Raw genomic sequence first — 25,392 nt, 5'->3', positions numbered from 1 at the left:
TGTTAACCGAGCAGGAACGCAATATCGCAGTCACGATTAAAAAATCGCAGATCGCCACCATTACTAGTATGTAGAAGAATACATATCAACCTAAACTGAGGACATTTTTTTTTTAAAGGGGTGGTAGAACAAGGAGCCAATCAGTTCATGTGCTGACAAGGAACGTTCTGATAGGAGGAGAACTCAGAGTGACAGAGGAGCTCATCATTGTTCACTATCCAATAACAGGCTGGGGGTGTGTCCAGAATGACCTGGACTCCTAGGAAGTGAGTTGCATAATGACCATCAGGCTGAGGACATCTAGTGGCAGAAAAAAAATACTACAGGGAAAATCTCAGGATTAAAGTTATATTAACCGCTTCCCACTCTCCCTATAGCCATATGATGGCCACAGCACAGGCCTACTTTGCCAGGAGGGCATGCATGTACATGCACGTCCTCCCGTGATCACGCTTTCCACGTGCCCCCTGCGATAATCGGTTTGTGTTAAAGGGACATCGACACTGATAATCAGGGCACTGATTATCAGTGCAGTCCCAACAGTGCACACCAGTGCTGCCAATCAACCAATTGATCTGTTTCTGTACTTGTTCCAGGTAAGTGATTTAGAAAGTACTGAAGCCATTGTATCAGCCTCATCGCTAAGTAATAAGCAGTTTCAGTAGGCAAAGAGAGTAGTGGCCGCTTCCATAGGCTCTTAGTATGGTTTCTCGTCAAACTTTATAGAAGATGCAAAATCAAGAAACCATTTTTTAATGTATTTTTATTTTTGGGGAGGGGCATTAAATGCAAGTGTAAAAACAGTTCTGCCAAAAACATAAATGTGAAACTCTATTGAGGAATGATGAACTGTAAGCTCTCCAAAGTGTCCAGATTCCCACTGGGGGTCGTATTGCTTTTTAGGTCTTCCGCAATTGTTACCAATTCTTCTGCCACTGAGACCAGGATTCCATAAAACTGAAAACAAAAAAAATATCATTGTAAGATTGAGCTCAAACGAGAAAGCAGAATATAGATAAATTGTAAGAAGAGGAGAGGGAAGGAAAAAGGAAAAGAAAAAGAGAAGAGAAAAGATAAAAAAAAAAAAAAAGAGTAATGGAGAGGAGACGAGAAAAGGAAAAGAAGAGAATAGAAGAGGAGAGTAAAGGCAAGAAGAGTAAAGAGGTGAAAAGAGATGGCAAGAGTAAGGAGAAAGGAGAGAAGAGTAAAGAAGAGAACAGAGGAGAAGAAGGAGACTTGAGACGACAAGAGAAAGGGGAAAGGACGAGGAAGAAGAGAGAAGAGTATAGAAGAGGAGAAGAGAAAGGAAAATAGAAGAGGATAAAAAGGAGAAGAAAAAAGAAGAGGGAAGAGAAGAGAAAAAGGAGAAAAGAGAAGAGAAAGGAGAAAAAGAGAAGAGGAGGAAAAGAAGAGAAGAGAAAGGATAAGAGAAAAGAGAAGAGAAGAGAAGAGAAAGGAGAAGAGAAGACTTTTTTGGAAACCTTAATTGTTAATAAGGAGTATTTTTCTAGAGAAGAAAAAAGAAAAGAGAGTTTTTTTCTTAAGAAGAGAGAAGAGAAAGGAAAAGAGAGAAGAGACGATAGGTGAAAAGTAAGACTATAGGTGAAAATAACAAAATTGATTATATATCACTTGTTATACATTCAAACTTAAAAATGTAACCTTTAATCATAATATTAATTCCTGGTGGTCCTACCAGTAAAATCCACTCCCCGATCAGGGTGACAACACTAATGCTGCAGCATGGAAATCACTGCAGAGGTGTCATCCTGTGCAGGGGCCACAACTACAGCAGGTTATGTTATATAAGTTATGTAAGTTGTAGAGATCATCACCGCTCATATCCTTCCTCTGCACTGCCCGTCAGAAGCGGGACACACCCAGCTTCACCCACTAGCCTTGTGACTGACAGCAAAGCACCAACCACTTTGCCCAAGTTTAGAGATAAAATGGCTGAATTGCCTACAGTCTCATGAGCCTCAATGATTTACAGAACCCTGTTAAATTCCTCCTCCCGGTTTCGGCTGCAAGAAGATATATTCAGTACCCATGATGACCTGAAGAGCTCCAAGAACAAGGTAAGCAAAGAAAAAAGGGCTCATGGCCAAATCCAAAATACGTAAAGAGTAGGAAAGATCGGAACCACTACAGAGATTCCCCTTCCTGTAGACGCAACAGAAAATGGGGAAATGTCTTAAAAGTGGGGGAAATGCACTCTTCAACAGTTGTCACCACAATAGGTATCCCCAATGGGAACTTTCCTATTCCTCTTCTGGTGACAACTCAGAATTTTGCATTCTCCCATCATTTCCTTTCTCAACAATGTGCCACCAGCACAAATAGAGAGACTGACTCTCCCCAGTTGGGGACACAGGTAACAATAAAAACATGAAAGATTTTCTTCCCTCTCACCGCTCTTTCTAAATTAAAAAAAAATGTGCAGGCTTTAGATTCACTTTAAATCAGGTCTAAACCTAGTTGTTAAAATCTAATATAAGGTTTACTCCTCCCCCCGATCCTCGGTGTACTTACCTCTGTGGGTTGCAAGCCGTCAGAGCCCAGGCAGCTGATGTAACAGTCTTCATTATTATTTTCATGAAAGCTACTAGATTTGAAAGATTGAAAATGAATTTAAAAAGGCATTTACATATTAAAGGGTAAGTATCTCTGTGGGTGATGAGCTGTCAGTGCCCATTCAGCCGATGTAGCAATCCAGGGATTTGAAATCCCCGCTCTTCTTCCCCTTCTTTCAGTAGGGCTTTAGAAACAGATCAGAGCGATTCTGATTGGTCCTGTGCTGGCACGTGACCACTTTGACCAACTGTAATCTCTCTGATCCATCCTGGAAGCCCTACAGAAAGAAGGGGAAGAAGAGCGGGGATTTCAAATCCCTGGATTGCTACATCGGCTGCATGGGCACTGACAGCTCATCACCCACAGAGATACTTACCCTTTAATATGTAAATGCCTTTTTAAATTCATTTTCAATCTTTCATGAAAATAATATCTGGCAATCTTGCCAAGAAGGTCCTTGTTCAGAAACCTCAGGAGGATATAGAGTGACAATTGGGTCTCCTGATTGTACTTCTGCATTGTCACTCTTTCACATGCCAATAGACGCATGCATTGCCTAAGCATGGTCTACCATTGCCACTATCAGGAAGCTGGTACAGAGCAATGTTGTACAGTCCTCAGTGGATTGAGTGCATGTAGAAAGGAAGTGGCTGAAAGAACCCGGAGAAGGTCAGCAGCGCGGAGATGCAATGAAGGATGAAAAAAAAGAAAGGTAAAAACAGTATTTAAAAAACATGTGATCATTAATGATTCTCAGTGCTTTAGCAAACTAAACATCATCCCTTTAGGGTTTAGGTCTACTACATTAAGCAGTTACAAGACACCTAACCAATAGGAGTAATGTAAACAGTTAACACACAGTCCCTCACTCATACAGCTCTAATGCTAAGATGGGGCTCACAGCTGCCACAGGCATGTGCTCAGGCCCTGGTGTCCAATTAGTTCAGTCTCAGGATGTGAGACGTCAGCCCAGACTGCCGGTGTATGGACTTGTCTTTCTAGAATACAGGTCCCACGGGAACGCCTTGTGGACATATTGTATGCTTAATCAATGTACAGAGCAAGTCCCCAGTTTCTTTCTGAGGCCAGCACATCTTGGCCTTCCCTAAAGTCTAATAATCTATACGATCTCCTTCCAAGAACATTCTTTTTATACCTCCATGTCCTGACTCTGCCTGGATTCGCTCTGAGACACTTGCTGCTAACGAAGGGATAAAGTGTTGCCTCGCAGAAAACACAGGTCTTTTTATAAAAGCTTCATCCTAAAATCGAAGGATCCATATTCTGCAGACACCCACATATAAAGGTACACTGCACATAACATTTTATTATTTGGTTCACGTCAAAATGGTTTCATGGGTGCATGGAAAAATTAAAGCTTCTGAAAATTTCCAGAACACGGATGTCCAACTTCAGCCCAATGTCTCTTTTTTTTTAGATTTTGGATAGGGTGCGGAAGAGTTCAAATTTCTTCAGCTTTCATTCAATCTCCAGGATATTGCCCATCATTTTCCACTGACCAAAGATGCATCACCTTCTTCTTTGCTTGGAGGTTTAGCGCACATTTATTTATTCACCTATTTCTCCTCTTTCATCTATTTCTCCTCTTTCCTCTGAAAGTCTAGTATTGTGCTAGCATGTCTTGACTTGGTAAACAAGGAGGAAAGGCCTGTGCTAAGGCCAAGAACCCCATCATCTCAGGCTGGTCTGCAGGTCCAAGTTGGTTGCCGATTGGGTCAGGGCCAAATCTCCAATCTGTCTGGCTCCATCCTTAAGTATCTGATGGTTGAGACTCTCGAGCTGGTGGGCAACACTGCCCGAGAAAACAAGACCCGCATCATCCTGCAACGGCCTATAGTATACAGGACTGGCCAGCCTAAGATAACCATAAGTAAAGTGCTGCGCTAATACAATAGAAAAATAATAAATACAGTCAGGTGAAAACTTACATGTGAAAACAAATGGTAAATCAAAATCGTCAACACTTGAAGAAAGCCACCACCAAGAGGAATCAGATGTACTCTCACCATGAATCGGGGACCTTCTAATGACAGAAAGTTGATTTCACACTCATGGCCCATATTTATAGAACTCCCGACCATTCCAAATCACCAATTATGGGCATAAAGTAAAGAAACAAACCGTATAGTGTAAAACCCTTTAAAACTAATTTATTACAATGAAAAAAAACAAAAATAAATTGCGTAATGAAACAGCATTCCCAGCCAGCAAAGATGGCGTTTTACCGATGACACCAGCAGGTTGATACGCCCTAAGATGGCCTCAGCTCATAGCAAAAAGGAAGCATCTCTATTGCCCCCTTCCCACCCCTAGATCCAAGGAGGAGAGGGACTGTGTGATTTTTATAAAAACAAATGATTCCATTTCATATCATAGACCCTGCCTCCCTGTATCATAAATGCAAGGTTGGGGTAACCAAGCTGTTAAGAATGGGGTTCAGTCCTGTAGGTGTGGACCAACTATGCCAATGCCCAGCTAATTGTAAACAAGAATTTCCATTACTCCAAATATTGTCACTTAAATTTACACTTCTGCTCTAGTTACTTCTCCCATCTGTCTGGTACCATCCTTGAGTATCTGATGGCTGAGATTCTCAAACTGCACAGCAATGCTGCCTGTGACAACAAGACCTGCATCATCCTCCAACACCTTGAGCAAGCTGTATGCAACGATGAGGAACTCAACAAGCTGCTCAGTGGAGTCACTATCACCCAGGGGGAGTCCTGCCCAACATTCAGGCCGCGCTCCTGCCCAAGAAGCCTGAGAGCCATAAGCCAAGGCCAAGTACACTGGATATAATGTTTTCCTCTTCCCTTTTCACCATTTTGCATATATGTTTTTTTGGTTGTTTGTGGCTCATTAACAATGAGTTCTGGTTTTGAGGTCAGGTTGACTAGATACCTAGTGGGTTTATTATTATAATTATTTTATGTTTACTTATACCTATATTTTTTGTCACATGTTTAGTATTGAATATAAGTTATTATTGGAGAATAGGATATTACTTTATTATGATGTATATTTTCTTGACCCAAACTTAGGCCAGCCTTTCTCAATCTTTATAACCCAGGGGAACCATTGAAATATTTTTAAGGTCTCAGGGAACCCCTAGTAAGATAAGTCTATTGAAGATCATTGGGAAAATGCTCCTTACATTGGTGGTGGTATATGTTAAGGATTCCCACCTTACAGGGGTGACCAGAATGACACCCTTGCAGTCTTGTTGGCTCTGCCAAGTGGCATTTGACCTGGAACTATGCAGGCACCATCCTATAGGAGGTCGGTTAGCCATAGCTCAAGTAACCCTTAGCCATTTCAGAAGGAACCCTAGGGTGCCACGTAACCCTGGTTGAGAATGGCTGCTCTGGAATTTCCCTATTCTGTCTCCAAGTAAATTCAAGTCTGTTGCAGGCTGTAGCTCTTGAAAACGATGAAGTGAGGACTCGCTGCCAACTAAAGAGGCAACTATTATAAGTCTTCTTTTGTAGGCAACCTTTTTTTTTTTTTTTTCTTTTAAAGTGGAACTATACTCACCTCTGTCCTAGAGATGCAACATCTGCGTGCATCCCCACCAACACCGGCTTCCTTGGGATTCAGAATCAGCTGTCTTGCCTGGTTACGCCAGGATGGCCTAAGTCCCACAAATGCGCATGGGAGTAAGTTATTCTTTAAATTACAGAGCTCTTTTAGGGATAACTGCAGTTTTATATATATTTGGAGGAGAATTTATATAGCAAGGATCTCCAAATTTTCTAATCAAAGGGACCGTTTACTGTCGTCCTAACAATGCCCCATCTTTGGTGACAGTGGGTGGAATTATGTCCCATTATTGGCGTCAGTGGGGGAATAGTGCCCTATTATGGGTGTGAGTGGCAGGAATTTTTCCCTATTGGTGATGTCGGTGGCAGGAATAATGTCTCAAGGGTCGGATAAAAGCAAGCAAAGGGCCGCTTTCAGCCCCTGGGCTGCAGTTTGGAGACCACTGGCCTATAGTAAATAGGACTGGCCAGCCTATGATGACCATCGGAGGAGGAAGAGGCTCTGTGATTTTTAAAAAAACTGATGATTGCATTTCATATCATAAAGTGACCCTGCTTCCCCATACCCTAAATGCAAGGTTGGGGTAACAAAAGCCCGGCCAGTTTAAACTAGAGTTTCCGTTACTCCAGATGTCGTCATTTACATTTAAACTTCTGATCTACTTAGTTCTTAATTGACCCCCCCACAAAAAATAATATAATTGAAGTTATTCTTCATTCTTATTCAATTAAGCCCCAACCTATACAGCCACACCCTGCCCACTCATTATCTCCCCATCAGATGAAAGTACCTCTATGAGAGTTCTCTCATTGGACAAGGATATGACAGATGTGCAGCACCAAAGCTGGGCAAGTCAAGCCCTAGATAAAGTGATGCCAAAATCAAAGGAGCACACACAAGAAAGGCATTGCTGGTTAAATGTTCAAATAAGAAACGGCTGCACCTCACATGGGCTCCAAGTAAAGTTTACTAGACTATCAAAATATCCAAAATGACACCAGAGGTGGTCAAAGTAAAAACAAAAAATGTGCTTAATCATTTTTGTGAAACGCGTCTACCTTGACCACTGCTGATGTCCTCTGGTGTCATTTTGGATATTTTGATATAACAGTAAACTTTACTTGGAGCCCATGTGAGGTGCAACCGTTTCTTATTTTGATTATTTACCATGGAGGCAATCCGGGTCTAGCACTCAGGTGTTCCAGTGGGCGTATCAGTTACACCTGGTTAAAATGTTAATGGCAGACACCTCATGGTACAGTTTCTTGGCCAGGATGTTTACATTTAAAGGAAACTTGTCATGTCAATATGGTGTTCACAACTGTAGATCGCTTTCTGAAAAAGCTACCTAACTAACTGGTTTCAATGCTTTTTCAGTCACTGACACAGAACAGTTATAGCAAATTTAAATCGTAACTGGATGACATTCTGTTTGCCAATTCGCAGCATATCTAACAATTTCCATGTTTTACGCCTAAAAAAAAAAAGCTGTTTACACCTTTTTCGCCATCCTCTTTTTTTTCATCTCATCATTGCTGATCTCCTCCAGCCTCTGTCTGCATGCACTGGCTGCACATCATTTCTTTTGACCAGTTTCCTGATAATTACGTTGAACCATGTCTGTGCAATGCATGTCAGTACAGCTGCTCTTGGTCTCCACCAAAGGACACACGTGACAGGGTGACAACACAGGATCAAATATTAAAGACAGTTGTCACATAGCCAACTGTAGGAAAGGCCTGGCCAAGAACCTTGATGGCAGCAGGTGTTATTTCAATAATGGTGGAAATTTTAAAAGATTGAAAATCACTTATGAAATGACATTACCATGTAAAACTTATATGAGATTGGGTTTACATCTACTTTACCATCTACTTTACCAAAACTTTTGACTTTGCTGGCTGCACACTTGTTCTGGTTATGTGCCCCTAGACCAGTGATGGCGAACCTTGGCACCCCAGATGTTTTGGAACTACATTTCCCATGATATTCCACTACACTGCAGAGTGCATGAGCATCATGGAAAATGTAGTTCCAAAACATCTGGGGTGCCAAGGTTCGCCATCACTGCCCTAGACCTTTCAAAATGAAGCCAGCCATTGGCAGCCCACATAAAATTAAAGTGGAACTAAACTCTCCTGTCTTCGCATTCAAGGAGGCTGCCATCTTGGTCTCTGTTTGAGCTCCAGTTACCATGGTGCTGCATGTGTGATCAGTTATGACATTAGTTTGGTTGAGAGAGCATGCAACTGGGACACTTATCATTCATGGCATGCCCTGAGTCTAACCATTTTGGGAAACAGTTAAATTGATGAGTTTAATTCCACTTTAAATCAATAGCTTTAGTTCCACTTTAAGATGGCTCACAGGTTCACTTTAAAATACTTTTACTGATCTTCAGAGGAATACATGGCTGAACAAAAAAGTTGAGTGTCCTATTAGCCTGGGATTCTATTTTCACCCATAGGACTGTGGACATCCATTCACACACCTCAGTATACAAGCTCTCCTGATACTTCTCTTGTATAATTGGATCTACTTGGCAGAGACGGGACTGTGGGGGAGACAAGTCCAGGCTTTCTCCGGATGATACCAGCTCCTTGTTCTCTCCAGAGAGGGCTGTCGTCTTTGAGGATTTCTTGTCTTCCTTGCCCTTCAACTTCCTGCTGCTAGGACGGTCCTGGATGAAATATAAAGAAAAAAAAATCCTTCAATTAAAATGCACCCAACTTTGCAGCCAAAGAAATGCCAAAAACTGCTGATGTATCACATGTGCTTATTCGTGTCAATTAGATAAATGCTTATTTTACAGTATATCTTATCCAACACCTATAATAGCAGTCAGGATTATCTAATTGCAATATTTAGTTGTCACATGGGGGCTACCTGTCCTGGCATAAAACATTTCAAATATAATAACAGTGCTGAAGTGCAGTGACCTTACGCCTGGTGCCTGCAAGCAAAGTAAAAAAACATTTGTATCCCTGTGGAACCTCCAAAGATCGGAGGACCGGGCTGTACGTGGAAATTCAGTATTCACCAAAAATGAATAAAGTGAGACTGATTATTGATTGATTATGGTTTTCAGTTTGACTGTACTTCACAATACCGAGGTGAGACATCTTGTGCTTCAATGGATTATTGAATGTAGGGAGTCTGGTCACAGTGTGTACCCATGAGGGGTGACAGGCTCCAACTCTCCTCAGTCGAGGGTTTAATTTTTACTAGTATATGTGACATTGTAATAGCAGTGAGACATGTGGATACTTTGGGGTTGATTTAGGCCGGGTTCACACTGGTATGACACGACAGTCGTACGACTTTGCCCTGTGACTTGAAGTCTGACATCCATTTGACTTCAATGCAGGGGATCCGACTTGGACCTCGACAATGCCAGGGACTTTGTGTGTGGTATGAATCTTTAGGAGGAACTCCACGCCAAATAAAAAAAAAAAAACGGCATGGGTTCCCCCTCCAAGAGTATACCAGCTTGTTATGGATATTAAGGGGAACCATTTTTTTCGGCGTGGAGTCCCCCCCAAAATCCATACCAGGCTCTTATCTGAACACGCAGCCCCGCAGGTCGGGAAAGGGGGTGGAGACAAGTGACATCACTCCCCGGGGCATGATGAGGTGGTGACGTAATAAGGGGTGGGGCCTCCAGATGACATCACCCGGTGACCCCCGCCCCATGCCAATATAAGTAGTGGCACACCACGCAACCAGCATTAGAGTGGGAGAGAGCTTTGAGTCAACATTGGAAGAAGAACAGAGGGAGAAGACATTGGAGAAGACCTGGCAAAAGAGCGAGAAGAGAGTGGACAAGACCCGGCAGATGGTGAAGACAGCAGACAGAGGGAGAAAAACCAGAGAGGGCTAGAAGACGTTGGCGGAGAAGACCTGGAGAGGGGAGAAGAATTGTCTGAGGCAGTAGACATCAGCGGAGGAGGCAGAAGAGCCAGAGAGGGGAGAAGAAATCGGAAGCGACACTGGAGCTATCTTAATAAATTACTGTGTACTTTATTTTTTACACTTTTTTTTAGGTGAATGGGTAGGGATACAATGTACCATGTACTCATTCACATAGGGTTGGGGGCCAGGATCTGGGGGCCCCTTTAAAGGGCTCTTCCAGATTCCAATAAGCCCCCCGCCTGCAGACCCTGACAACCAACAGCCAGGGTTGTCAGGAAGAGGCCCTTGTTCTCATCAACATGGGGTCATGGTGCTTGGGGGGGGGGGGCTTGTGCCCCCCAGCCCCAAAGCACCCACCCCCCATGTTGAGGGCATGCGGCTTGGTACAGTTTAAGAGGGGGGGCGCTCATTAATCCCCACCCCCTTTCCTGACCTGCCGGGCTGCGTGTTCGGATAAGGGTCTGGTATAGATTTGGGGGGGGGGCCCACACCTTTTTTTTGCCATGGGGGTTCCCCTTAAAATCCCTGCCAGACCGAAGGGCCTGGTATGGTCTTTGAGGGGAAACCCATGCCGTTTTTTTTTTTTTTTTTCTTTACATTTTGCGTGGAGTCCCCTTTAAGATCATCACAGCACAAGTCGCATGCCAAAGTCGGGTCAGTTAAGACCGTGATCCGACTTTAGTGATATTCAATGGGCTGAAGTAGGATCAAAGTCAGACCAAAGTAGTGCAGGGAGTATTTTCAAAGTTGGACAGACTTGTGTCAGACCAGTTAAGATGGCTCTCATAGGGAAACGTTGATTTTCACATGTCATGCGACATGAGCTCCCAATGTCTGAGCGTTTGTCCTACCAGTGTGAACCCGGCCTTACTGGTGCACTTAGAAGCTAATTGGCTGTCATGCACAGCAGCACCAGATTCTAACTTCAGATTGTTTAATTACCTTTGGCAATAAACCCTGGAAGCTGATTGGCTTCTATGATTTCTATGCAGAGCTGCACCATCTTTTTTTACTCTCCAGTTATAGTAAATAACCCCTATTTTGTTTTAAGAAGGTTTTACTATGCTTCATATTGGTTCAGTGGAGGTCTTCTTGGTTCTCTTTGGCCCACCAGTTTATACCTTCTGGTTGTGCTCTGATATAAATCCAAACATTTGTTGGCATGAGTTTGAAGCTATATAAACCAATAACCAAACAATATACCTACCTCCTTTTCCAATCTATCCTTTACTCCCTGCTTTCCACCTTTTTTCTCCTCTCTTTCCTTTCCTCCCGGCGTTCTTTTATCGTCTTTTGTCCCTCCTGTTCTCTTCTCGTCTTTCCCTGCCTTCCCACGTTTCTGATCCACCACTAGAACAAGAGGAGAAGTTTAGTTTTATAATACAGGAAATGATTTTTCTTCTGTTAAAAACACAGGAATCTCTTTTATAAAGGCAATTCAAGAGAAGATTGCGTAAATCCCTTCAAGGGATTCACCTTCAATTACAGGGAAGATCTCATGGTGACTAACACATATATTGGTCATTGAAGCTTCTGATTCCTCTTCATATTGTAAATTGAGGTGGTGACCTGAAAAGATTTGACTTACTCATTTTCCTTGAATAACATTGTTCTCCTTAAAGTAAAAGACAACTTTTCTTTTTGGATAGTGTGTCCGGGAACCCTGGGAAGAATTTTCCTCCCTATGTTTGCTGGTGACTACTGTCATGAGGACAGAGAGTGATGGGAGATTTGAAAGCGGAGGTTCACACAAAAATGGAACCTCCGCTGTTCGGAACCCTCCCCCCCTCCGGTGCCACATTTGGCAGGTATTTGCACCCACTTCTGGGAATAGACTCCCACGAGAGTAACGCCCCTTCCTGCCCCCCCCCCCCCCCCGCTGTCTCCTGGGAAACACATAGGTCCCAGGAGATAGCGGGGACCAGTTAGGATGTGCAGCACGACTCGCACATGTGCAGCAGAGAACCGGGAAATGAAGCCGCAACGCATCACTTCCTGATTCCCTCACCGAGGATGGTGGCAGCAGCTGCCAAGAGCTGAGCGATTGATTGGCTTCGACATTGCTGGACCCTGGGATGGGTAATGCCGCGTACACACGATCAAACAATCGGGTGGAAAAGTCCGGCAAACTCAAGTCCGGCAGACAATCCCCCCGTGTGTAGCCTCCGGCATACTTTTTTGACCCGAAAGTACGGCGGACTTAGAAAGTAGTTTTGCACTCCAATCTTCCCGCCAAACTTGCATTTCGGCAGACAATCCAGCCGTGTGTGTGCCAGTTCGCCATACTTTTGAAATAAACTGACTTTTCCCGCCTGGAGAAAAGTCCGCTCATTTCGAGCGGGTCTCCAGGTAGGCGGGGCCCGCGAAGGAGACGTCGCGGGCCCCGCCACCTGGTATGGACTTAAAGGGGAACCCCAACGCCGAAAAAAATCGGCGTGGGGTTCCTCCCAGGTCCACATCAGACCCTTGTCTGAGCACGCTACCCGGCCGGCCAGTAAAGGGGGGGACAAGCGAGCGCCCCCCCCCCCTCCGAGCCGTACCAGGCCGCGTGCCCTCAACATGGGGGGTGCCTTGGGGTAGGGGGGGCCGCGCGGCCCCCCACCCCAAAGCACCTTGTCCCCATGTTGATGAGGACAAGGGCCTCTTCCCGACAACCCTGGCCGTTGGTTGTCGGGGTCTGCGGGCGGGGGGCTTATCGGAATCTGGGAGCCCCCTTTAATAAGGGGGCCCCCGGATACCGGCCCCCCACCCTATGTGAATGAGTATGGGGTACAATGTACCCCTACCCATTCACCTGTAAAATAAAGTACAAAAAAAAAAACACAACACACAAGATAAAATAGTTTATTGCACAGCTCCGGGGGTCTTCCGTCTTCGGGGGTCTTCTCGCCGGACTCCTCCGCTATCTTCTTCTAGCTCTTTTGCTAGCGGAGGAGCCCGGATTTCTTCCTTGCCGCGGCCTCTTCTTCCGACTTCGGGGGTCTTGTCCCCCTCTTCGGTTCTTCTGCCGGGCCACTGCGCCTTCTTATAGCTCTTTTACAGGCGGTGGCCCGGTCTTCTGTCGCCGCCGCCGCCCCCTTTCCATTCTTCTTCTTCTTCTCCTGGAGATGTTGACTCGACGCTCTCTCCGGCCGCAATGCCAGGGACGCACTGCGCGGCGACTTATATAGGGACAAGATTTTTTCGGCGTTGGGGTTCCCCTTTAAGTCCATACCAGGTGGCGGGGCCTGCGACATCTCCTTCGCGGGCCCCACCTACCTGGAGACGCGCTTGAAATGAGCGGACTTTCCTCTGCGTGTGTGGGCGAGTCCGTTCATTTCAAAAGTAGGGCGGATAGTACGGTGGACTTAGTACGCCGTATTAGTCCGCTGAAAAAGTGCAGTGTGTGGGCAAGTAGCCCGTTCGGAAAGTCCGACGTACAGTCTGGCGGGTAGTCCGCCAGACTAAGTCTGTCGGATAGTCGGCTACGTGTGTATGCGGCATAAGTGTCCATTTATTAAAAGTCAGCAGCTGCAGTATTTGTAGCTGCTGGCTTTTAATATTTTTTTTCTAGGTGGACCTTCTCTTTAAGTTCTTCAGTTGTCACCGGAGCAAAAGCAAAGGAGAAACTCTTCAATGGTTAAAGCCGATTTCTCCTCACATTGAAGAGATTTCCTCTCACTTCCATCTGTCTCTGGGACATGAAATGTAGGAAAGTTTCCCTAATTCGATACAGATAGCGAAAAAAAAAAAAAATCTAATGGGGGATTTTAAACATTTTTACTAAAACCAAAACTAAAAAACAGATTTGGCAGTGCTAATACTTTAGGCTGGATTCACACCTATGGCATTTTTAGTGCTTTTTGCATTTTGCAGATTTGCACTACAGAACGTGTTCCATAGGAAAGCATGTTAAATGGACTGTAGTGCAAATCTGCAAAATGCAAAAAGCACTAAAACTGATAGGTGTGAATCCAGCCTTAAAGAGTAACTGGGTGATCTCTGTACATTGCAAGGATTTCAACAAACTTTGCTACAGATTCCTACCTTTTATTATTCTAAGGAACTCCCTGAGTGCTTATCTGTGTCCATGTGGGAAATTGAATCTAATGGGGGTGGTTTCATAATTATCAATCAGCTGCAGCACCTACAGAGCACTAATGAGGAAAGCTGCTGGGCCAGCATCCCCTTAGCCCTTGTACACACGGTCGGAGATTCCGACAACCAAATCTGTCGGATTTTGTCCGAAACTGTTGTATACACACGGTCGGATGAAGTTGTCGGAAAATCCGATCATTCAGAACATGATGACGTTATTTCGTTACGACGGGACATACATTCAGGCTAGTAGCCAATAGCTTTGGTGTAGGAATTTGATCTGAGCATGCGTGGCACTTTGTCCGATCGGAATTCTCTACACATGATCGGAGTATGTCAGATCGGAGCATTTTGTCTGAAAATATTTCCGGCAAGTTGGAAAATTTGGTCCGACGGAAACAGTCCGATGCAGACCACACACAGTCGGAATATCCGACCAAACGCCCCGATCGGACACATTCCGACGGAATCTCCGATCGTGTGTACAAGGGCTTAGACCCCTTTCACACTGGGTCGGGGGTGGCGTCGGCGGTAAAACGGCACTATTTTTAGCTATGCTTTAGCGCTAATTTCGTGGCGCTATTCGGTCGCTAGCGCAACACTTTTAACCCCCCCCCCGCGCTAGCGGCCAAGAAAGGGTTAAAACCACCGCAAAGTGCTGCTATAGCAGTGTTATGCCGGCGGTATAGCCGCGCTGCCCCAATGATTTAAATGGGCAGAAGCTGTGAAGGACCGCTCCTTCATCGCTCCAAAGATGCTGCTAGCAGGACTTTTTTTTACCCTCCCGCCATCACACCGCTTCAGTGTGAAAGCACTCTGCACCTTGTCCTTGCAAAGTATGAAATTGTTTTTTTCAATATTGTTCTTCTATTGTTCTCTATTTTTCTATAGGTACTCACAAAATTGCAGTTATCAATTGTTTATAAAATCCACGGGGCTCAAATCTCTGACCACAGCCAGTAAATCATAATACAGCTGAATGCGTTTTCAGGGGCCCCCGAAAATGAGAAATTGAGCTGTTCAACCTATTGTGGATTTTACAAGTGATTGATTACTGCACTTTTGTGAGTACCTTTTAATAGCAAATTTAAATAAACAAATTCATGTTTCACAAGGACAAGGTGCTCTGTCCTTTCATCTCATGTACTGTAATATACACAAAGAATCCCTGATCATATACAAAAGCAGATGCAGTCATGGTGTGATGGGAATTTTCATCACATGAGAGGGTGTGCAGGCACATCAGTGTGGATTTCCACTTTAAGAACAAAAGTTATACTTACAGTATTATCAAAACCAACTGAGAAAACAAATCATTTTGAAGTCACAGGTATTCACACAGGCATAATGAACTTTACACCCATGCAAATGGCCGTTGACATCCACATGGGATGCACAGGGGGCCCCGTGCAGGCAGCCTGTTGAAATCAATGCACAGACCTGCATGAGTGTCCAAGTGCATCCTGAAGTGTACGTCTGTGTGGGTCCAATACGCAGATCGGAATGCAAATCGCCAAGAAAAGAGACTCATCATGCTCAACCTAGGTGGATCAAATACCAAAATTATTTGCTATCTTTTTTTTTCTCATGATAGTGAAGTTAGGCTTGATTCACACCTATGCATTTTTAGTTCTTTATGCATTTTGCAGATGGAACGCGTTCTGTAGAGCAAAATGCACAACGCACTAAAAATGCATAGGTGTGAACTCAGCCTTAACCTTTAAGCTAAAGTTTGTTTTCGAGCCCCACCCCCCCACCTGACCGATTTTTGGTGAGCTACTGAGACAGGTTAAAAGTTTAAAAGTGATCTGGAAAAAAAAAAACAATTATGGAGCACAGTAAATGTATTTAAATATAAATTCGTTTTTGAAACTTTCTGGATTTGCCCATTGGCCAATATCTAAAGACCCGACTGTGTACTTCAATGAACGCAAGAGAAATTTACTCTTTTCAATTCATTTTTTGACCCCTTTGCGCCAACCGTACACAAATTTGCATTCATGGCTTGAAGGGGTCAAACCGGAGTGATGCCTGCAGGTATAGCTGCTGATTTTGGCGATCTGAAAACTTTTAAGTGCAAAGGAATACTCCATAAAAAGAGTACCTGTCACCACCTATTACTGTCACATGGGATGTTTACATTCCTTGTGACAGCAATAAAAGTGATCAGAATTATTTTTTTTTTTTTTTAAAGGGACACTGTAAAATAAATAAATAAATAAATAAATAAATAAGGAAACAAAAAGTAAAGCGCCTCCGTCCCCGCGTGCTTACACAGCAATGAAAAACGCATACGTAAGTCGTACCCGCAAATGTAAATGGTGTTCAAATCACACATGTGAGGTATCGCCGCGATCGTCAGATTGTGAGCAATAATTCTAACAAAACCCCTTCTCTGTAACTCTAACCTGATAACCGTAAAACATTTTTAAAGCACCGTCTATGGAGACTTTTAGGTACCATAGTCTGTCGCCATTCCATGAGTGTGCGCAATTTCAAAGCATGACATGTTAGGTATCTATTTACTCGGCGTAACATCATCTTTTACATTATACAAAAAAATTGGGCTAACTTTACGGTTTCGCTTTTTTTTTTTTTTTATTCATGAAAGTGTCTTTTTTCCCCCAAAATTTTTTTTTGTTTGAAAGACCACTGCGCAAATACCGTGTGTCATAAAATATTGCAACGATTGCTATTTTAGTCTCTGCTAAAAAAATATATATATGATGTTTAGGGGTTCTATTTTCTAGCAAGAAATATGGATTTTAACTTTTAAGCAACAAATGTCAGAAAAAAGCTTAGGCATGAAAGGGTTAATACTACTTTGATTGAGACGTCTATATAGTTTTTTTTACTTCTATAGTGCTTTTAAGCCATGAGTGGTGTTTTGTCAAACTGATTAATAAGCTCTGCACTGCAACTGTGAGCGCATACAAGTAACATCAGCTTGTATTTACTCCATTCCATTCAGTGTATTCATACATACTGGACATAATTAGAAGATATTACCTGTCTCTTCTATTATAACTTCTGCTGTTACATCCTTGTCGGGCATGCCCAGTACAAACCGTAGCTCCATGGACCGTTCCACTAATTTATCTATGGCGTCCCTCCATAGCTGAAGACTGAAAACAGAGGTGTAAAATTATACAGACTGAGATAAGAAAATCATTCCTGATATAAAAGTGATGCTACTGGCATCAAAACTACCATTTGTGGCCTGGTGAGATCAGGGCTGGTGCAAGGATTTTTGACATCCTAGGCTAGTGATGGCGAACCTTGGCACTCCAGATGTTTTGGAACTACATTTCCCATGATGTTCATGCACTCTGCAGTGTAGTTGAGCATCGTGGGAAATGTAGCTCCAAAACATATGGGGTGCCAAGGTTCACCATCACTGCCCTAGGCGAAACCTAATTTTGTCTCCCCCCTCTTGGCTCCACCCCCTTTGCCCTGCCCCTGTATACCCCACCTTTTTAATGAAGCGCCCGTCAAATGCAGCCTCACCAGCGCCCATCAATGCAGCCTAGCAGTGTCCATCAAAGAATGTTTGCTTGCTTCCATTCATTCGGGAGTCGGGACACAGACACAGTCCTCCGTCGCTGATACGCTTCTGACACTGTGTGAACAGAGCGGCGGCTGCCTGCTGATGCTGAGACTTGGTTGCTTGCTTTAGAGAGAAGGTGTAGGAACGCCAGTGGCCGGACATCCAAGGTAGCAGTGTGCCCTAGGTGGCTGCCTAGTTTGCCTAGTGGTAGCACCGACCCTGGGTGAGATGGGACCTTATACACTAGAATGTAGATCGGCTCTGTTTATTGCTCCTCTGCATGTTACTCTATATTTGCAGGAATATAAACAACTCCATGATCCCATAACTGTGCGCACTGACATACACAGAATACTTGCTATAGCTAGATGATAAATGACAGCCATTGTTATAATAGATCGGGAGACAAATGCAAGCTGATGAATTTAATTAATTTTAACGTGAATCGTTTGAAAAAGAAATAAAATGACAATGTAGAACTGGGTCATGTAACCTGTCAGAATAAACTGGCAGGCCTACGTCCAATGATGGTCTTTTTTCAGTTTTTTTCTGCTGCATGAAGCAGAGAGAACTAAGTGACCTACCACAGGCTCCATACCTCTGCCTGCATTTTATGAGTGGGCTGTAAAATGCAGGCTGCTGTACTGAGTAATACTGCGGAGTATAGCAGAAAGCAAACAGCAAAATCCGCAAGGAGTCTAAATCAGCCCCTAAAGCTCTGCCTGGTGTCAGTAGGGCAGTGTACGGCATCAGTATTTTTTTATTTTTTTTTATATTTTATTTTTTTATTTTTCTTAGTGTTTTAATATTTTTTTTATTATTTTTCATAATATTATTATTTATTATTTTTTAAATATTATTTTACAATTTTTTTAAGAGCCCCATTGGGGGGCTTTGGTGAAATATCAGCCGTTTAAACAAACCCCCGATGTCTCACTTTTGAGAAAGAGAAAGGGATCGAGGACAGAGATTCTCCAGTCCCTTTCTCTCCAGCCTCAGCTGCACCAGCTTCTTCCCCCACTCTCCAACCTGAAACATTCCCCGCAGCAGCTGGCAGGAGAGGAGAGGAGAGGAGAGGAGGAAAGCCGGAAGCGCTGCAGCACAAGGGGGGGGGGGGGTGGGGCATGACAAGGGGGATCTGAACCACACAGAGTGGTTAGGGTATACCCAGGCACACCTGTCACACCATGTGCACACACCTATGAACCCCAGTTTGCTTTGTACTTTAGCGTGCAATTTCAGCAGCGACACAGGCAGCAATAAAACCCAACATCATTTGTAATCCTTCCCCACTCTATACAAAACTAAGGCTGGTCATTCCATTTGTAAACAGTCAGGCAGTCCCTTTCACTACATAGTTGAAGGTAAATATAAAAGAAATTGAAAAAGAAAATTGTATAACTTATGGCCAGCTTAACAAAAAGTATTGGCTTGATATGCCGTCGAGGTGGTTTCACGCACACATTACATTTTTTTGCCAGTACAGTGCCTAGCGGAGTTCTTCTTTGACCTATACTATCTATGCATGTTGCTTCTTGAATAACGATATACAAGAAAATCTCAGAAACTTCACAAGCAAACATTAATTACTGACCAAGCTTGCTGCAACAGGTCCACAGGAACCTCCTGAGCCGGTGTGGTCAGTTCACTGACGAGTCTGTTTACATGACACAGGAAGGTCTCTCGTGGTTCATCCTCAGGGATCATATCCGAAGCCTGACATTGGGGAGGAAAAGAGCACATCGTTAGAACATAACAGTCCCGCCAGACACAAGCTTTAGCCCTGGTTTACATTGCAGCGATTTGGCACGTGATTTGACATGTTCTATTGGCTATTGCCATCAATGAAGCGGCGCCACAGCGATTCCCAAAAGTAGTTTCTATACTACTTTAGGCGACTTCGGGTGCGATTTCAATAGACATCGGTGCAGAATCAGGAATGAAATGGTGTGAGTTCAGTGTGAACCAAGGCTTACAATCAGATGGTAGGGACTTTGTACAATCTGGATATAAATTTAATGGCACACTGTCACACTACACAATAGCTAGGATATTATACAATCAGATTGTGTGTGTCTTGCTTTAATCTAAAGAAAAAAAAAAAAAAACCACAGCATAGGCCTGCTGTTTAGGCCTGCTGTTTAAAGCACATGTTTCGACTCCTATTTTATAAAAATTCCTTATATGAAGTGCATTCCTGAAGCATTCAGACCCCCTTTACTTTTTTCAATGTTGTCATGTTGCTGCCGTATACTACAGTTGTTTAAATATGTTTTTTTCTCATTACCACTTAAGCCCCGGACCATTTGGCTGGCCAAAGACCAGAGCACTTTTTGCGATTCAGCACTGCGTCGCTTTAACTGACAATTGCGCGGTCCTGCGACGTGGCTCCCAAATAAAATCAACGTCTTCTTTTCCCCACAAATAGAGCTTTCTTTTGGTGGTATTTGATCACCTCTGTGGTTTTTATTTTTTGCGCTATAAACAAAAAAAAGAGCGACAAATAAAAAAAAAAAAAGCATTATTTTTTACATTTTGCTATAATAAATATCCCCAAAAAATATATAAAAAAAATGTTTTTTCCCTCAGTTTAGGCCGATACGTATTCTTCTACATATTTTTGGTAAAAAAAAAAAAAAAAAAAAAAAAAATCGCAATAAGCGTATATTGATTGGTTATAAAAGTTATAATGTCTACAAAAGAGGGGATAGATTTATGGCATTTTTATTAATAATTCATTTTTTTACTAGTAATGGCAGCGATCAGCGATTTTTATCGGGACTGCGACATTATGGCGGACACATCGGACAATTTTGACACATTTTTGGGACCATTGGCATTAATACAGCGATCAATGCGATTAAAAATGCACTGATCACTGTAAAAATGTCGCTGGCAGTGAATGGGGTTAACACTAGGGGGCAGTGAAGGGGTTAATGTGTGTCCTAGTTTGTGTTCTAACTGAAGGGGGGAGGGGACTGTGCAGGGAAGATAACAGATCGTCTGTTCATACTCTGTGCGCCCACTATGCCGCAATTTAAAGGGGACGTACCTGTACGCCCGTTTGCCCAGCCGTGGCATTGTGCCGACGAATATCGTCGTGCGCTGGTCGGCAAGGGATTAATCTCCACTCAGTGCCCCATAATGACAACGTGAAAACAGAATTTTAGAAATATCTGTGAATTTATTAGAAAAGGAAAAATTGAAATATGACATTGGCATATATTCAGACCCTTTGCAACAACACTTGAAATTTAGCTCAGGTGCTTCTCATTTCTCTTGATTGTTGCTGAGATGTTTTTACTCCTTGATTGGAGTATAAAAGGCCCCACGGCTGACAGTGCGATCTGTATCAGAGCAAAGGCCACGAGGCTACACTCTGTACCCCATAATGACAAAGTGAAAACAGAATTTTAGAAATATCCGTAAATTTTAAAAAACAAAAAACTGAAATGTCACATGTACTTAACCACTTCAATACCAGGCACTTTCGCCCCTTCCTGCCCAGGACAATTTTCGTCTTTCAGCGCTGACACACTTTGAATGACAATTGCGCAGTCATGTAACACAGTAACACTGCACCCAAACTAAATTTTATCATCTTCTTCCCGCAAATTTTTTTCTAAACAAACTAAAAAATACCAAAAGTTTTGAAAAAAAAAGTTTTTCTCAGTTTCTGTCATAAAATTTTGTTTTCCCCTTCACTGACGGGCGCTGATGAGATGGCAGTGATGAGGCGGCACTTATGGGCACTGATGAGGAGGTACTGATAAGGTGGCACTGATGAGGAGGCACTGGTATGCAGCACTGATGGGCACTGGTATGCAGCACTGATGGGCACTGACAGGTGGCACTGATGGGCACTGACAGGTGGCACTGATGGGCACTGATAGGTGGCACTGATGGGCAGCACTGATGATGACATACTGATGGGTAACTGACAGGCGTTACTGCTGGGCACTGATTGGCACTGTGGTGGGCTGTGATTGGCACTGTGGTGGGCACTGGCAGTCTTTTATTATGGGGGCACATCTGAGGGGGCTGTGCTGATTATCAGCACAGACCCCCCCCCCCCACCAACAGGGAGAGCCGCCGATCGGCTCTCCCTGTCAGTGCGCACCAAGGAATGCCGTTTACTGGCATTTCCTGGTTCGCCCGATGATCACCAGTGATTGGTCACAGCTGGCCATGTGGTAAGAAGCCTCTGATAGGGGCTTCTTATCACGATCGGAGATGCGGCATGTCAGACTGGCACGCCTGCTTATGTTTCCCGGCAGACAAGCTCGCCGTGTGCTCCGGGAGCGTGTCTGCGGCTCCCGCAGACTTGATGTCCGCCGGAGGCCCACGATCGTGTCACTGAGTGGCAGAACTGGGAGATGTCTATGTAAACAAAGCATTTCCCTGTTCTGCTTAGCGACATGACAGATCTACTGCTCCCTGTCATCGGGAGTAGTGATCTCTGTCATGTTGTAGTGAGACCATCCCCCCCTACAGTAAAGCCCCATACACACCATCAGATTTTCTGCTGATTTTTGTCTTCACCCCTTCTTAACCCCTTGATTGCCCCCTAGTGTTTAAACCCTTCCCTTCCAGTTTCATTTACACAGTAATCAGTGCATTTTTATAGCACTGATCGCTGTATAAATGACAATTGTCCCAAAATAGTGTCAAAATTGTCCGTCGTGTCCACCATAATATCGCAGTCATGATAAAAATCGCAGATCGCTGCCATTACTAATAAAAAAAAATGTATAATAAAAATGCCATAAATCTATCCCCTATTATGTAGACGCTATAACTTTTGCTCAAGCCAATCAATATACACTTAGCCCCTGTAAACACGGTCTGAGATTTCGACAACCAAATCCGTCGGATTTTGTCTGTCGGATCTTGTCTGAAACTGTTGCATACACACGGTCAGACTAAGATGTTGAAAAATCCGATCATTCAGAACGTGATGACGTAATTTCGTTACGATGGGACTACGTTCAGGCTAGTAGCCAATAGCTTTGATCTGAGCACTTGGTCCGATCAAAATTCTCTACACATGATCGGAGTATGTCCGATCGGCCCAGTTGGTCGGGAAATATTTCCAACAAGTTGGAAAATTGGGTTCGACGGATACATACCACACACAGTCGGATTATCCTACAACACGGTCCGATAGGACACATTCCGACGGATTCTCCGACCGTGTGTACAAGGGCTAATTGCGATTTTTTTTTTTACCAAAAGAAAAGAATACATATTGGCCTAAACTGAGGAAGAAATTTGTTTTTTTTATATCTTTTTTGGAGATATTTATTATAGCAAAAAGTAAATAATATTGCTTTTTTTTCAAAATTGTCGCTCCTTTTTTTGTTTATAGCGCAAAAAAGAAAAAACGCAGAGGTGATCAAATACCACCAAAAGAAAGCTCTATTTGTGGGGGAAAAAAGGACGTTAATTTTGTTTAGGTGCAGCGTCGCACGACTGTGCAATTGTTAGTTAAAGCGACACAGTGCCTTATTGCAAAATGTGTTCTGGTCGGGAAGGGAGTAAATCCTTCCCGGGGGTGAAGTGGTTAATCAGAATTTTTTTTTTTTTTTAACAACTGTAGTATACGGCTGCAACATAACAACGTTGAAAAAAGTGAAGGGGGTCTGAATCCTGAATGCACTTTATATACCTTGCTTCAAGCTGTCATCCTGCTGGTCCAATGACATCCCTCTTCTTCCTCTTCTCGCCCAGCAGCAGTGGGTGATGAAGGGCACTCATATGTGTGAACGGTGATCTCGCAATGTGACAAGCCATGACAGCCTGGGCTCGCAGAAAGGGCTTAAATGACGCCAACTGTCATTCAACCCAGAAGAAGGCTAAGCATACTTGCACGTTATGGCAAGATCTGCCGCCATTCCCCGTGCTACTGTTCTGCTTTATTTGTGATGTGGTGGCTTTACAATACTTGCATGTTCCAACTCCTTTTAAATGTGCATTTTTTTATAGTGACAGTATTTAGTAGGGCGTCAAAAAGCCACGTTTTCGGGCATTCAGGTGTTTTCTTTACTGATTGAATGCAGCCTATTGCTTTCAATTAGCCTGTATATGTATACCAGTAAACTAGTGCCATGGTTAGATAAGTAAAAAAAAAAAAAAAAAAGACAAAAATCTGCATTATGTCTGGTACACATGATAAGATTATCGGACGATTGATCGTACAGGTTTTTTTTGCATGCTAATCTCAGATCAAACCTGAAGCATTTACTAAAGTCCCAAATTTTCATACAACAGAATAAAAATCAGGAAGTGATGTAATGTGTTGTGGTGTATTTGTATTGCATTTTCAAACAACAACTGTCCTGACTAAACAAAAATCGTACGATCTGGCATCGCACGAAAAAATAATTTGTGTGTGTGCGATCGGATAATATCGGATGGAGTGTTATGATCATCTCTTGAAAGCTGTGTACTAACGATCCGATTATCATACGATCATTCCGAAAGCTGTATTTTCCGTATGAGTTTCTGATCGTGTGTACAGGGCTTTAGGCTGGGTTCACACATATGCGCATTGGATGTGGATACATCCAATTCGTATTACAGATGAGTGTAACTGGCTCCCAATGGAGCCGGTTCACATATGTCCTGAGCGACTACGATCTGGATTGAAAAAGGGTCTGGTGTGTCTTTGGGTCTGACCTGAGCCTGAATCGCACCTGAACCGGGGTACAGGAACACATCGGATCCCAGGCACGAACCCGCCGCCTCGCATGTGTGAACACGGCCTTACTGGTCAGTATTTTACATGCATACGTGCACAAATATGCACATAATTCACACCTTGCCTATATTTTTTTTTAGCACTGTGATGCCCTGTACACACGAGCGGAATTTCCATCCAAAAAATCTTGGATGTTTTTTCCGACGGAATTCCGCTCTAGCTTGGCTTGCATTCACACAGTCACACAAAAGTTTTCTGAGCTTTCGACCGTCAAGAACGCGGTGACGTACCACACTACGACATGCCAAGAAAATGAAGTTCAATGCTTCTGAGCATGCGTCGAATTGTTTCCGAGCATGCGTAGGAATTTTGTGTGTCGGAATTTCTACAGATGATCGGAATTTCCAATCAGAACTTTTTCCGACCGAAAAATAAAGAACATGCTCTCAATCTTTTGCTGGCAGGAATTCCGTCAGCAAAAGTCCGATGGAGCGTACACACGGTCGGATTTTCTGACCAAAAGCTCTCATCGGTCTTTCGCTGTTCGAATTTCCGATCGTGTGTACGGGGCATTTGAAGAATCTTTACATGCACAAGTGTGTACATGTGTGTAAACCAACAAACTATACAGACCATACTTGTATATTTTGGGCAGGAACTTTCTGCCAGGAAGGTCCCATGTTAACACATTAGTAGTAATAAAAAGACAAAGTGGTTGATTTACTAAAACCGTAGAAGTGCAAAATCTGGTGCAATTGTGCTTTACAGCCAATCAGCTTCTGACTTCTGCTTGTTCTATTAACCTTTGACAAAGAAAACCTGGAAGCTTATTGGTTTCTATGCAGACCTTCAGCAGATTTTGCACTCTCCAGTTTTAGTAAATTAACCCTTCTATTGTTAAACTGAAAAAAATCAAATGAAGGTGGCTGACGCATCCATCATTACGTGGTGTAGTTTGCCCTGCAGCTACTCCATCACTACTGTGTCTTCTGCAAAGACTGGAGTCACTTCTAAGCCGTTG

The 25,392-nt window shown here is 43.4% G+C and overlaps 1 protein-coding gene across 1 annotated transcript in view; it reads right to left on the bottom strand.

Annotated features, from left to right (window-relative positions):
- Positions 1-746: 746 nt before the first annotated feature.
- The window catches only part of MYCBPAP (MYCBP associated protein), a 74,926-nt gene continuing 50,280 nt past the window's right edge, over positions 747-25,392 (bottom strand). The window contains exons 15-19 of the mRNA XM_077458915.1: positions 19,266-19,387; positions 17,134-17,249; positions 11,255-11,397; positions 8,627-8,815; positions 747-957 (exon numbers count right to left, since the gene is read on the bottom strand). Of these exons, the coding sequence (XP_077315041.1) occupies positions 832-957; positions 8,627-8,815; positions 11,255-11,397; positions 17,134-17,249; positions 19,266-19,387 (696 nt within the window). The 3' untranslated portion in view covers positions 747-831. The remainder of the gene's footprint in view (positions 958-8,626; positions 8,816-11,254; positions 11,398-17,133; positions 17,250-19,265; positions 19,388-25,392) is intronic.

The sequence above is a fragment of the Lithobates pipiens genome, unplaced genomic scaffold (genome assembly GCF_037356315.1).
Source record: "Lithobates pipiens isolate NorthernLeopardFrog02 unplaced genomic scaffold, aLitPip1_a1.2 Scaffold_28, whole genome shotgun sequence".
In the NCBI taxonomy this organism is placed as follows: Eukaryota; Metazoa; Chordata; class Amphibia; order Anura; family Ranidae; genus Lithobates; species Lithobates pipiens.
Note: the sequence above shows the minus strand (reverse complement) of the source record. Positions and strands in the feature narration are given on the sequence as shown.